This window comes from Heptranchias perlo, chromosome 25 (genome assembly GCF_035084215.1).
Source record: "Heptranchias perlo isolate sHepPer1 chromosome 25, sHepPer1.hap1, whole genome shotgun sequence".
In the NCBI taxonomy this organism is placed as follows: Eukaryota; Metazoa; Chordata; class Chondrichthyes; order Hexanchiformes; family Hexanchidae; genus Heptranchias; species Heptranchias perlo.
Window position 1 is genome coordinate 38,067,754 of NC_090349.1, and position 14,963 is coordinate 38,082,716.

Genomic DNA, 14,963 nt, shown 5'->3' on the forward strand with positions numbered 1-14,963 from the left:
CTGTTGTAATTGGCACTAATTGGACTTATTTGCCCACAAAAAGCTGTAAGGACGGTTACTGTCAGAATTAGAAGTAGGAGGTGCAGCATGGTGACGCAGTACAAGACCTGGGTACAGATATGATCAATTCTGAATAGAACCAGACATAAAGTGCAGTGTAAGTCCCTGATCTGTCACATTATGGTGATGGTGTATTGCCTTTTAAATAGGCCCCTGGGTGTTGTGAGTTGAGTCAATTGGAAATAAATGGATGGTGATTTTTTTTTTATGATTACACATATAGAATCTTACTGCTTTTTTTATTGAGAAGCCTAGATCAAGACCACAGCCTATATTACAGGACACCACTAAGTTGAAAAGAGCAGGGCAGAGGAGGATTCGAGGGTACAATATTATACAGAGACGAAAGAAAATGCAAAATGTTGGAAATACACAGCAGACGAATCAGAAATCTATTTTCACTGGTCAGTGACTAGAGGATATAAATGCAAGATCACCACCAAAGGGAGAGATTAGGAGAATTTTTTTCTTTACACCGAGGTTTGTTAGGACATCGAATGCCTTACCAGAAGCAGGGGTGCGAGTCACAATCCATAATAGCTTTTAAAAGGGAAAGGATAAATATTTGAAAAAGAAGTTTTTTAAAACGTATGGTGGAAGGTCAGGGGATTTGGGACTATGGATAGCTCTTGCAGAGTGCCAGCACAGGAATGAAGGGGTGGATGGCCTCCTTCTGCGCTGTAAAATTCAGTGATTCTGGTTAACATGTCTGTACACTTGACCTTTACCTGTTGATCCCTCCTCCCCTCCTTGTTTCGGTCAGTTCTATCAAAGGGATCTCTTGTCAGCCCATTTCCTGTTCTGACGAACAGCCCCTATCTGACACATTAACCCGTCCTTTCTCCATTTAGATGATGACAGGCCTGATGTGTAATTTCCAGCACTTAACATTTGTTTGTTTTTGCTTTAGATAATCTTCATTTAAAAACAAAAGGTTCCTGTGCTCTCTTGTGTCATGATGCCATCATGGTGTGGGGCAGGCTTGATGGACCAGCTGGTCTTTTTCTGCCCGTCATTTTCATATGTTTGGATGTTATTAGGAATGTCTTCTCCTATATTGATGGGAATATTTGTTTTCTTGTTTTGTCATGGAAATCTTGGGAGGAGATTGCCAGGCTCGCGTGCAGCTGTTTAAAAAGCCAATAAAGCACCATTTTCACATATTAAAGAGAGTTGCTGCCAGCGTCTAACACAGTCTGAGACAGGAGTGAGAACTTTAGAAACAATCCCTTATTCCGGCATTCATATTTTAGTTTGTATTTACATGACCTTTTTATAGAGAATGTATATGGTGCTTAACTCCCCGTTATTTGTTCCGACCCCCATATATAAACTTTCAGAAATAATGAATGATCTCTCTACATTGGAGTAAATATTCTGCTTGATTTTGGCTGGTGTTTTATCATTCTTTAGTGCCAGACAGCCCCCGGCGAGAGAAGTTGAAAGTGGACTCGGATCAAAAGTAACTGTCATTGACTGTTGTTCCTTGTCTTTCTTTCTCCTTCCACTATACGCAGTGACAGCCAATCAAGCATTGGATCCCTTCTGAGTGATGACCTTAGTGTTGGGAAGAGGTCATGGCTGGGACTGTCCACGGGTCAATCACCCACATTAGGAGGCAGTGTGGCCAGAAGTCTGTCGAGGGCATCAACAGCTGACAGCATCAGCCTTCACAGCTCTAGGTAGGTGCCATTTCAGACTCCATTGCCTGTGACATTGTGTGAAAAGTGAGACCTCACACCGCGGGGGAAGCTCTGAGAAGCAAAGTATGGGGGCTTTAGTAACTGGAGCCCAGGGTTGCTTTCAACATTGAACTTGCCTGTCGGAATCAGCTCAAGTATCTGTGAGGTGAAATCAATACCCTCCAAACAGGCACAGCTGGAAATGCTGGCAAAAAAGAACAGAGTTGATTCCTGTCAGATCTGCATTATGGTGTTGCTGCTATACAGAATGATTTGCTTCACCAAAGTATGCACTTAAAGAGGGGGAGGATGGACTATCTAGAGGGAGTGGTTTCTATTCAAAGTACTCTATTAATGGGGTAGAAATTGTTTCTTGTTGCGCCCATTTTACGGTCTTAAAATCGGCGCAATGAGGGCCAATTTCGGTGAGTAAGGTCCCGCGCCCAGAGAACGCCTGAAAGATGTCCGACCCGATATTGGGTCAGGCGATCCCTAGGGTGCCGCCTGAAACAGGCGTTAGGCCTCTTACATACGTAAATGAGGGCCCAGTGCCTGTTTCAGGCTCCCTCTCCGGTATTTGATGCCGCAATGCGGAATGGGAGCTGGGCCTGCTCTGCTCGGGATTCTTAAGCAGATGCCGTGACAGCCACTGTAAGGTAAATGGTTTTCAAAATAAAATACAAAAGAAATCATTGCTGTGAAACCAGGAGGGGTAGGAGTGTTCCCCTGCCACCACAGTATGCCGATAGCCCCCCTCCCACCGACCACCCCCACCCCTTGTTGCCACTCCACATCCCCCTCTCCCAAGACTTATCTTCAGGCTGCTGCCTGAGAGGCAAGTGGCCTGAAATTAATTTCTTCAAACGGGCAAGCTGCCTGTGGAAGCCTGACAGATGCCAGCAGCTCACTCAATTAATATTAACGAGGCCCGAGGCCCAATTTCAGGCTTTCGGGCCCCCCCGGACCGAGCGCGTGTTGTGACCCCGTCACCACCTTGGCGCACAAAACTGGACGCCAACGAATTTATACCTCGACACCTTCGTAGAAGAAATCTGTGTCCTGCCGTTTAAATAAAAACTTCAAATTTCCTGCCCCAATGGGGAGAAGCTCTCTCAGAGTCACTCGGGTGATTAGAATGATTGGCGAGGAGCTGCCTCAATTAATTCTATGTAGTTTAAAGGGTGGCAGGACTACAGGTCAATCTTTTGGAACTGATCCACAAACACCTGGCCCCAGAAAGACGTTCTGCTAGCTGGGATTACATCGTACTTTGTTATTAGCAAACTTGATTCAGCTTGATTTTCTGTTGCAATGATGTATCATGAAAATTTAGGGATGCTCAATTAACACTAGTGAGTGTTGTATCAGTGTCACCTTTATGCAGTCGCTTAGATTCAGACTGGAATAAGTCAGTCTGCAAGATGGAGTTTGTAAGCTGGTATGAACAGTGCTGTATGTAAAGTTACTTTAAATCTTAATAAATCTATTAGGAATATAGAAAAGCACAGGACTGGAAAAATACCCTAGATTCCACCTAACCGGTCCCTAAAACTAATGTTTACAATGCTGTTCAATTGCCCACCCTCTCGAATATCTATCCAATTCTGCCGCAAATTTTTCCACACTTGTATCTCCATCTAGGATGTGTCTCTATTCCTCTGACCAGACGAGTCAAGATTCGGTTAGCTTTCTGCACCACTGCTACACACTGAAAGAACTTGCATTTATATAATGCATTTCATTACCTCCAGATGTCCCAAAGTGCTTTACAGCCAATGATGTAATTTTTGAATGGTAGTCACTGTTGTAATGTAGAAAATGTGGCAGCCATTTTGTGCACAGCAAGATCCCACTAACAGCAAAGAGATAAATGACCAGATAACCTGTTTTTTAGTGATGTTGGTTGAGGGATAAATATTGACCAGGATACCGAGGAGAATGCTCATTCTCTTCGTCAAATAGTGCCATGGGATCTTTTACGTCCACCGAGGAGCAGACAGGGCTTTGGTTTAACATCTCCTCTGAAAAACGGCACCTCCGACAGTGCAGCGCTCCCTCAATACTGCACGAGAGTGTCAGCCTAGATTATCCGCTCATGTCTATGGAGTGGGACTTGAACCCACAACCTTCTGACTCAGAGGAGAGATTGCTATCACAAGCCAAGGCCTACATAATTATGTTACAAAACAATCAAATATATTATTATATGAAAATAAGATTTGAAATGAATTGGTACCGAAGTTTTTTTTTAAACTATCTCAAAGTCTAATTCGTAGAACAATGTAATGAACATCCAGCACCATACTTAGAGTTGGTTAAGAATACAGATGAGGCAGGTCCCAGGCTCGATTTCTGGTCTGTGCTGAGTAAGTTGCTCCTGGCGGGAGCAGCTACTGGGATGCTACACCTTGCCTCAGTACTCTAGGCTCGGAAGATGGGAAAAAAAAATTAGCTAGAGTTCCTACTCCTGATCGCCATCCAGTGATGCCTCGTAGAAAGTGTGCATGTGGGCGAGGATAGGACTGGTCGAATTGCCTGCTGACACTTGTGCCTAGGGTCATGCATGAAGAATGACCCCTTGGACAAAGTACCAGCGAGCTGCTGGTGACTGTAGAACCGTACACTGGTAAAAGTCGGCGTCTTCAGGATCGCGAGTAAAATTGGAGGGAAGAAATAACTAAGAATCACCCCAGTTGGGCTGAATATTCAGGGATCTACAACTTGGTCTTCCAACTATTTCTTTACTCAACATGCAAATGACTCGAAGCAATTACTGACAATGAAAAGCAGACAGACCAACAGAGACGGCTCCATAATAAGGTCTTTCAAGGCTCACTGACAATAACGCTCAAAATCTAATGAACATGGAGAAAAAAGCTTTCAATTCCATCAGCTCTCGATTGCATTTGAATTACGATAACTTATTGTTCCCAGTGTTTGATTCCTGCCACGAGATAAGGCCCATTTTGTTATGAAGCTGATTCCAGTACATCTCGTACACCATTTCCACTCTGGATAAGACCCTGGAGAAAGTAAAATTATTCAAAATGCAGCCAGTGTTTAAAAATGTGCTGCTGTCTTAACTTGTTTTATTACATTTTTGCTGCTTCATCTTATTAAGATATTCTTTCTGTGAAAAAAGCAATGCTGCAACATAGGAATCTAACACTAAGAAAGAAAGAAAGGCTTGCATTTATATAGCGCCTTTCATGACCTCAGGATGTCCTAAAGCAGTTTACAGCCAACAAAGTACTTTTGAAATGTAGCCACTGTTGTAATGTAGGGAAACGCGGCAACCAATTTGCGCACGGCAAAGTCCCACAAACAGCATACGAGCATAAGAATTAAGAGCAGGAGGAGGTCATTCAGCCCCTCCAGCCTGCTCTGCCGTTTGATAAGATCATGGCTGATCTGATTGTGACCTCAACCCTTCTTTCCCATCTACAATGTAATAATGACCAGATAATCTGTTTCAGTGATGTAGGTTGAGGGATAAATATTGGCCAGGACACCGGAGAGAATGGTTTAATGTCTTATCCGAAAGATGGCACCTCCGACATTGCAGCGCTCCCTCAGTACTGCACTGGACGTCAGCCTGGATTACGTGCTCAAGTCTCTGGAGTAAGACTTGAACCCACAACCTTCTGACTCAGTGGCGAGAGTGCTACAACTGAGCCACAGCTGACATAGAATTCCATCTGTTTGGTATGAAATAATTTCTCATTCAATTATTTTTTTCAACATTTCCATAGTATAAACATTTAAAAACCTTTAAATCCTCAGAGGCTACTCAGCACTACAGAGAACCAACAAGACATCTGGTCCTAATTAAAATATTGGGCAATATTTTCTTGTGTATATTTAGTCTTGTCTCTATGCAACCACTGCTCTCCTGGGGTAGCTCTCTGCAGCTACCTTCCCCAGCGTTACTTCTACGCTTCCTAAACACACGACTTCCTAACCATAAAAACCAGGATGCAAGTATTGTTTGGTATTTGGGGAAGTTTCCCCCTTTTATTTGGTATTTTTATATCCCCTTTTCTTTGTCTACCTTGCTTGACTCCTGTAACTAAGAGGAAGGATGCACAGCCTGCTCTCAGGTCATAGCCTTTATAGGCTATGACCTGAACTGTCCAGTGGTACTTGAGACTATGCAGAGAAGAAGAGAGAAAGGAACCAGCATTTATATAGTGCCTTTCACGGCCTCAGGACATCCTAAAGCACTTCATGACCAATGAAGTACTTTCGAAGTGTAGTCACTGTTGGAATGTAGGCATGCCCACCAATAGCAAGGTCCCACAAACATCAGTAAGATAGATGACCATATAATCTGTTTGGGTGCTGTTGGTTGAGGGATGAATGTTGGTCAGGATTCATATTTTTTATTCGTTCATGGGATGTGGGCGTCGCCGGCAAGACCGGCATTTATTGCCCATCCCTAATTTGCCCTTGAGAAAGTGGTGGTGAACCGCCTTCTTGAACCGCTGCAGTCCGTGAAAGTTCTCCCACAGTGCTGTTAGGAAGGGAGTTCCAGGATTTCGACCCAGCGACGATGAAGGAACGACGATATATTTCCAAGTCGGGATGGTGTGTGACTTGGAGGGGAACGTGCAGGTGGTGTTGTTCCCATGTACCTGCTGCTCTTGTCCTTCTAGGTGGTAGAGGTCGCGGGTTTGGGAGGTGCTGTGGAAGAAGCCTTGGCGAGTTGCTGCAATGCATCCTCTGGATGGTACACACTGCAGCCACTGTGCGTCGGTGGTGAAGGGAGTGAATGTTTAGGGTGGTGGATGGGGTGCCAATCAAGCGGGCTGCTCTGTCCTGGATGGTGTCGAGCTTCTTGAGTGTTGTTGGAGCTGCACTCATCCAGGCAAGTGGAGAGTATTCCATCACACTCCTGACTTGTGCCTTGTAGATGGTGGAAAGACTTTGGGGAGTCAGGAGGTGAGTCGCTCGCTGCAGAATACCCAGCCTCTGACCTGCTCTTGTAGCCACAGTATTTATATGGCTGGTCCAGTTAAGTTTCTGGTCAATGGTGACCTCCAGGATGTTGATGGTGGGGGATTCGGCGATGGTAATGGCGTTGAATGTCAAGGGGAGGTGGTTAGATTCTCTCTTGTTGGAGATGGTCATTGCCTGGCACTTGTCTGGCGCAAATGTTACTTGCCACTTATGAGCCCAAGCCTGGATGTTGTCCAGGTCTTGCTGCATGCGGGCTCGGAATGCTTCATTATTTGAGGGGTTGCGAATGGAACTGAACACTGTGCAATCATCAGCGAACATCCCCATTTCTGACCTTATGATGGAGGGAAGTTCATTGATGAAACAGCTGAAGATGGTTGGACCTAGGACACTGCCCTGAGGAACTCCTGCAGCAATGCCCTGGGGCTGAGATGATTGGCCTCCAACAACCACTACCATCTTCCTTTGTGCTAGGTATGACTCCAGCCACTGGAGATTTTTCCCCTTGATTCCCATTGACTTCAATTTTACTAGAGCTCCTTGGTGCCACACTCGGTCAAATGCTGCCTTGATGTCAAGGGCAGTCATTCTCATCTCACCTCTGGAATTCAGCTCTTTTGTCCATGTTTGGACCAAGGCTGTAATGAGGTCTGGAGCCGAGTGGTCCTGGCGGAACCCAAACTGAGCATCGGTGAGCAGGTTATTGGTAAGTGCCGCTTGATAGCACTGTCGACGACACCTTCCATCACTTTGCTGATGATTGAGAGTAGACTGATGGGGTGGTAATTGGCTGGATTGGATTTGTCCTGCTTTTTGTGGACAGGGCATTTTCCACATTGTTGGGTAGATGCCAGTGTTGTAGCTGTACTGGAACAGCTTGGCTAGAGGCGAGGCTAGTTCTGGAGCACAAGTCTTCAGCACTACAGCCGGGATGTTATCGGGGCCTATAGCTTTTGCTGTATCCAGTGCACTCAGCCGTTTCTTGATATCACGTGGAGTGAATCGAATTGGCTGGAGACTGGCTTCTGTGATGGTGTGGATATCGGGAGGAGGCCGAGATGGATCATCCACTCGGCACTTCTGGGAGAACTCCCCTGCTTCTCTTCGAGTAATGCCACTTGAGCAGTCAGTCGGGGTCTCATCTCATTGGAAAAACAGCACCTCTGACCTTGCAGCACTCCCTCAATACTGCACTGAAGTGTTGGCCTACATTATGTGTTCAAGGCTCTGTAGTGGGGCTTGAAGTCAAAACCTCCTGACTCAGAGGCAAGAGTGTGACTACTGATCCAGGCTATAACTTTAGTCACTGTCTTGTTAGCTCACTGAACCCCACAGTCATGGTTTGTTTAAAAAACGATGTAATTTTTCAGACTTCTATTTACCCAATTTCAGCATTTGAGTAATCATTAATCATTTATTTATACAACTCTCTCAGTTTCTTTTACAACTCATTTGTACTCTGCACAACTTCCAAAAAGTGGTTATGTTTCTACCTCACCTCTAACATTTTTAACCTTACACACACTTCTTGTTGACCTATTCAGGAAGTTCCCTTATTCGCATTACACAGCCAAATACAACGTATAAAATATTAATTCGCCTGGAGCCTGGAATCTTTTTGAGAGAGAAATTGGATTTCATTTTACAGATTACAGGCCGCCCCATCTCAATCATGCAAGCCATCTGTGCCTGCAGAACACTTGGCTCAGATATCAGCTTTTTGAAAGTGACGTCCACTCATTTTTCCTTTAGCTTGTTTTCTCACTTTTTTTAGAAACTTTTCTTTCAAATTTGGCGCTCCTTTCAACTTCAATGCGGGATGGTCCTGCATATCTTGAATCTGGTCTAGAATCTGGTCTTCTCTTGGTGTTCCTGTTGATGTAATAGTAATAGTAATGAATGTCATTCCTTCATGAGGCTAATCTATAAATGATCATGTAGCCAGAAGCATAAAAGCAGAAAATGCTGGTAATACACAGCAGGTTCGTCAGTACCTGTCAAGAAATAAAGACAAGTTAACACTTCTGTAAAACACAGTTTTGCTGTTGACTATTCTACACTCAAAGCATTAGCCTTTTCTCTTTTCAGATGCTGACTGACCTGCTGTGTATTCACAGCCTTTTTTTTGTTGTTCTTTCAGATTTTCAGTATTTGGATTTTTATCTTTTTATGCCTAGGTTTCTAATAGGTTGCCTGCACATTTTTGTTTTTTCCGATATAATGTTTGACTTATTTACGGAAGTCGACAGACAATTGACGATGATGTGACTATTTTAGTTATGTTTGCCAGATTTTTCGATCTTCCCATTTTTGGGGAGGGAGAAACTGATTTTTTTTTAAGATGTCACTGAGGGAAAACAATAACTTGACAAAGAGCTTGAAGAGTAGGGATGGTGGACGCAAGTTAATCAACATTGAAGCAAATACTTCAGTTCCACCATAATATGAAATGTGGACCTGCTCTTTAACCCTAACTTGTGGCATGGGCAGCCAGTAATGTAGACAAGATCACTCACTACAATGGTAGAAATGTTAGGTTTAGCAAGGAAATTGCATCAAAAATTGACCCAGTTCGGTCATGGATACGATTCAAGGTCAAATCGCCATGATGTCATCACCATGATTTCACCAATTAAACAGCTGCATTCAGGACCCTTCTCCAAGTATAACAATATTAACTTTTATTAAGTAAATATATTTGTTTTTGTTAAAAGTATGTGTCTAATAATAAGGGGATTTTTTTTCCTACACTTTTCTTTCCCCTTTAATGAACAGGTGGCTTGCAAGTAGAAATGTTGGATCATTTGGACATCCGTCCATTTAAACTTATCTGTCACATTTTGCCTTCCTCAGGTTTGTCAGAGATGGTATGGATCAAGATACAAACAGGCCAGGCTCTTCAGCAAGCATGCGTAGCTTTAGAAGTCGAGAATTTGGGAAGAGCTCGAACCAGACTGCAATAGACCAACCCACGACTCTATCCAGAAGAAGATCTCCTCCAGAAGAGGAAAAGTCCCCAAGTTCTTCAGTTGCTCTGTCTGAATTTGTTGAGGAACTAAGGAGAAAACGTTCAGGTGAAAGAGAGCAGATTGGTCTCCAGATGGAGGACAGTTCACTACCTATTTACCAGACTGCAGGTATATCATCACTTCGAAAGCGTCCAATCATTAAAGATGATGATGATTCATCTCTGGGATTCGAGACTCCGAGTCTTTCAGAGATACGAGGCTTTTCTGCCAGCCACCGAGGAGGAGCTGGGTTAGTCCGTTCAGCCAGTCTCAGGTCTTTGCCAGTTAGCACTGAAGTAGCTGAACCTACTGCCACAACTAGAAGAAACATATATGGTTCATTTGAGACATTACTTGAACCTCATAATGGTTCTGGTGGCTCCAGTCAAAAGACAAATTTCCCTATGAGAGGAACAGATGAAGCAATTCCTCCTAGACTAAAACCTCAACGCAAGTGGCTTGAGCTATCAATAGAAGAAGATATTGATGAGGTGCTTAGCAGTCAGCCAATAGTATTCAAAAGCAAACGATTCAGTAGCCTTCCTAATGAAGATACAGAAAGAGAGAAGTCCAGTTGGATGCTTCCAAGCCTTAGCTATGAGCGGAAAAAGGATGATGATAATGACAATGATATTCTTCCTGCAATTCGATGGTCCCAGTCCACAAACAACATGGCCAGAACCATACACGATAGCCAGGGAGACCCTAGACCTCTCACTGTTGATTTTGACAACTTGCCTTCCAAAGATACTTCCAGTTTAGCCCCATTAAAAAAGACTATGGCAGTCAGGCCAAGTTTGTCTAAAGGAGGCAGAGAGTCCCTTGCTAACATGTCTGACTCCTCTTCATCATCTGATTCTACTATTTCTTACAAAAGTGCAGATAGCATCAAGAACCGTCCTGGAGTTCGGAGGTCAAGAGATGAAAGATCATCTGCTAGAGTAATGGAAAATGAAGACTTGAATACACAGGTGGAGAAAGGGGCTGAAGAGGAATCTGTGGCTGGTGACATTAATACTGTTATGATGAAATACTTGAAAAAGCCAAACAAAGAATAAGGTAAGCAGTTGACTTTTTCATTAAAACGCAGGCATTGTAATAGAGGGTATAATCGTTCTTTACCTCTGAGACCTGATTTCAATGCAGATCGGGCCAGTAAGATGGTTTCTTCTGTCTGAATGCATAAATGAATTTAGATTGTAGCATTTACTTCCCGATTCCTACAGGGAACCAATGCACAACACATGTGGCTTGAAGTTAATGGAAATGTAGCATTTCTATTGAATGAAGTCTTAATGACAGACAGTGCACGGGATTAAGGTGCTGTTGAAGTGCAGAGGGATTTGGGGTACAGGTTTACAAGACATTAAAGGTTGTACCTCAGGTTGATCAGGGTGTGAAAAAGCTAATGGAATTATAGGTTTCACCTCGAGGTATAGAATATAAAAGCCAAGAGGTAATGATGAGCCTTTATAAAACCTTAATAAGACCTCAGTTAGAGTACTTTGTGCAATATTGGGCTGTACACTACAGGTTTTAGAGGGGGAATAATGCAGATTTACTAGGATGTGGCCTGATATGAGGAAATACAAATATGATGAAAATTATGAAAGGATAGGATAGTTTTCAGTGGTTGAGGGGTCAAGGATGAGGTGCCATAGATACAAGATTAACTGTAAGAGATTTAGAACAAAGAACAGGAGAAACTTCTTTGCACAGAGAATTGTAGAGCTGTGGAATTCACTTCCAGGGTTAATGGTTGAGGCAGAAACTATGTCAACATTCAAGATTACATTGAGTTACATCGAAACTACAGCACAGAAGCAGGCCATTCGGCCCAACTGGTCCACATGCTCCACACTAGCCTCCTCCCTCCCTTAGATTGGGTAGGTGGATGAAGGAAAAGGGATTGAAACAATATGGTAACAGGTTAGGTAAATATGATTTGAACAATTTGTTCACTTGGGGGGTAAAAGCTGACACAGTTGGGCCGAATGGCCTGTCTCTGCGTTGTAATTTGTATGTATTTCTGTTGAGCTTGGAGAATGGACTGTTGACTGGTTGGGGTTGGGATATGTGTCTTAACAATCACCATTCACTTCTGTGACGTGGGTTTAAACTGACCCAGACAAATGGAACTAAAAGACTGGTGGATAACAAAAGTAGCTGAAATATTCAAAACCAGAAATAAGGCACATACTGGTAATTACAAGCCTGGCAACCGAACCTCCAAAGTAAGAACAATGCTTGAGGATGTACTATGGAATACAATAAATGAAAATCTGAAGACCACAGGTTTTGTAAGAAGCAGTCAACATGGTTTAGTCAGATGTTTATCAATAAGGCAAATCAGGGACTGAGAGGCCATTGGGGGACAAGTTAATCTGACATTATGCAGAGCAGTGGTGAGGCCATTTCTGGATTATGGCATACAGTTTAGGTCACCCGGCCTCAAAAAAAATTCATAGATGTATTAGAAAGGTTTAGAGAAGAGTGACCAGAATGATTCCAGGTCTTGGGGGGACAACAGTATGAAGAGAGGCTAAAACAGCTAAACTTATTTTCATAGAAAAGGAGACTGACAGAAGACATGATACAGGTTTTTGAAACAATGAAACATGTAGATGAGACAGAAGTAAGGAAGCTGTCTAACTTAGACATTAGACAACATGCATTGGACTAGAGGATACAAGTACAATGTTCAGAAGCCCCGAGCAAACTTAGAAATTAGAAATAAAACTTTTCTTCCCCACAGGATCATGGACATGTGGAATGGACACTCAGAGAAGGTACTTAAATTGAGGATTATTTGACCCTTTGAAAGGAGTGGGATCGACATCTGTTGAGAAGGGGAGTTGAGGGTTATGGAGATATTAATAGCACCACTTGATTTTTTTTCAGGGAAGGTGTGGAAAGGAACTTGTTGTTCCTTAAAGTAATAGATCAATAGAGGTGGGATGGGGGTTTGGTGGGGGAGTCCACAATAGAATAATGATATATGGACTTTGGATGGAATGGGCTTTATGGGTCAAATGGCCTTTTCTTGCTCTAGGTGGTCTGACAGGTGAGTGGCTCGTGAGATGGGTTAGAGTGCCATTCATTAATTACTCTGGGTCCGAGTACAGACAGATGAGACATGCTGAGGACTGCTGATGTTCGAAGTTAAATCTTGCAACTTGCAGTGAACTTGAGGACATTGAATGAAGCTATCCACAAGGCTAACTTGGCATACTCAGAGAGGTTATTAAAGCATAATGTCCACAGTAGTGCAGTAACATGGGTTAGTCTAGAGTATGGGTTGATATCTGTTGTATGTGAAGCTTTGAATTGGATGTGATTTATACCATATCCAACTAGAAAGTGTTTGAAATTGTTGCTGGATGCAAGGTGAAATATAAGTCTTAAGTCTCTGCACTGTTCCTTAACATGAGCAGACGAGCACCAAAGCTATCTTTCAATATCTGAAGGCTATTGAGACTTGGGCACTAAAATAATGGTCTCATTGTTAAGAGTGTGGCACTCTACTGACTAATGGTTTCAATGCTGTTTTTCCTTCATTTAGAATCTCTGAGCTAAGCCTCCTGGTTCCAAAACTGCCTGAAACATTTGCTTACTGAAAACCTAGACAGAGAATCACAGCCAGACTGAGAAGCGATCCGTTCCAAAGAGACCCCCTGAGTGCTCAGTCAAGAAGGATGCAAACAAAACTGATTGTTGGAACTGGATGTAGCGGTGATTGAAAATGATGGTCCTCAGTACTTGTGACTGAATTAAAACGAATAGCTACTATCATTCTATCTGATTGTGCTGTCTTTTGGAAAAAGTGAAAATATTTGGGAAAGAAAATAAAGTAATTAAAAAAAAAAATTATGAAATGGTAGTGCCTTATGTAGGACATATTTAAATCCAGTCCAGACACTTGAATTCTCTGATTGTAAATGTGGTTTAGTTAAAATCAATGCCTTGATTACTGGTAGTGAAAGACAAGGTTGGAAATGCGGATTCACATTTATTCTGCCTTAGAATCATAGAATCTTACAGCACAGAAGGAGGCCATTCGGCCCGTTCTGCCTGTACCTGTTCCTTGAAAGAGCCGTTCAATTTAGATTCACACCCCAGCTTTTTCCGCATAACCCTGCAAATTAGGCCTCTTCAAGTACGTGTCCAATTGTCTTTTGAAAGTTCCTATGGAATCTGCTTTCACCACCCTTTCAGGTAGTGTGTTCCAGGCCGTAACAACCCTCTGTGTGAAAAAATGTCTCCTAATTTTCCCTCTAGTTCTTTTGCCAATTATTTTAAATCTGTGACCCTCTGGTCACCGACCCACTTGCCAGAGAAAACAGTTTCTCCTGACTTTCTCTATCAAAACCCCTCTATCAAAAGCCTTCATCTTATTGGGTGTGGGAGAGGCAATAAAGAGAAGATCTTTGCGACACATCTACAGATATTTTGAGCTTAAAGGGTCTCTAAACACAACATGGGGCCAAAGTGATTCAAATTGGGACTAAATTACCGTGTTCACAAATATGTTTGAAAAAGCCACATTAAAGCCTCTTCTGGTTAAAATGCAATTGACGTTGAACGCAAAGGCCAAATCTAAATTGATTCTCAGTTAAAATATTCAAAAAACTCAAATGTGAATTTTCTGATCCCTCTCTCTGTGGGAAAGGAATTCAAGAGGACTGTAGATTGCATTTTTTTTTTAAAACGGTCTGACTTGCAAGAACTGAGCAGGGTCTGTTCGTGGAACACATTCATTCACACACACACAGTCAGGAGAGCTGTGTTTTTAGAAAATAAGCCTCCTGGTACTTATATCTTCAGCGTTTGAAAGAATTTACTAAGCTAAAGCTACGGTCGTTTTTTTCTTCATTTGTTTCCAGGACATAGTCAATGCTGCAAGGGCCACATTTATCATTAGTTGCCCTGAGAAGGGCGTTAAGGAGGGTCATTTTAACCTAACCGCCTGACGGAAACTGACTGGATCGGATCGGCTAACCATTTTACACCCTGCTCGATTTTCCTTTCCATTGCAGTCATGATCCGATCCCATCGGTTTTCTGCTGGGTGGGTTAGGTTAAAATAACCCTCGAAGAGTCAGCCATGCAGTGTGAGAATGGAGTCACATGTAGGCCAAGTAGAAGTGGCAAGATCCCTTCCCTGAAGTACATTGGTGAATCAGTTGGGTTTTTACAGTCTTCGTGATACCAGCCCATAAATTACCGTTTTTATTGAATTCCATTTCACAATCTGT

The 14,963-nt window shown here is 42.9% G+C and overlaps 1 protein-coding gene across 5 annotated transcripts in view; it reads left to right on the forward strand.

The window, feature by feature from the left end:
* The window catches only part of LOC137342242 (unconventional myosin-XVIIIb-like), a 265,799-nt gene extending 252,267 nt beyond the window's left edge, over nucleotides 1–13,532 (forward strand). For 4 of the 5 annotated variants that reach the window (XM_068006068.1, XM_068006071.1, XM_068006072.1 and 1 more), the window contains 3 exons: nucleotides 1,578–1,742; nucleotides 9,555–10,768; nucleotides 13,272–13,532. In XM_068006068.1, coding sequence (XP_067862169.1) covers nucleotides 1,578–1,742; nucleotides 9,555–10,767 — 1,378 coding nt within the window. In that variant the 3' untranslated portion in view covers nucleotide 10,768; nucleotides 13,272–13,532. Of the gene's footprint in view, nucleotides 1–1,577; nucleotides 1,743–9,554; nucleotides 10,769–12,464; nucleotides 12,499–13,271 lie in introns of all 5 variants that reach the window. The other variant, XM_068006069.1, reaches the window with a different exon arrangement.
* Nucleotides 13,533–14,963: the final 1,431 nt, after the last annotated feature.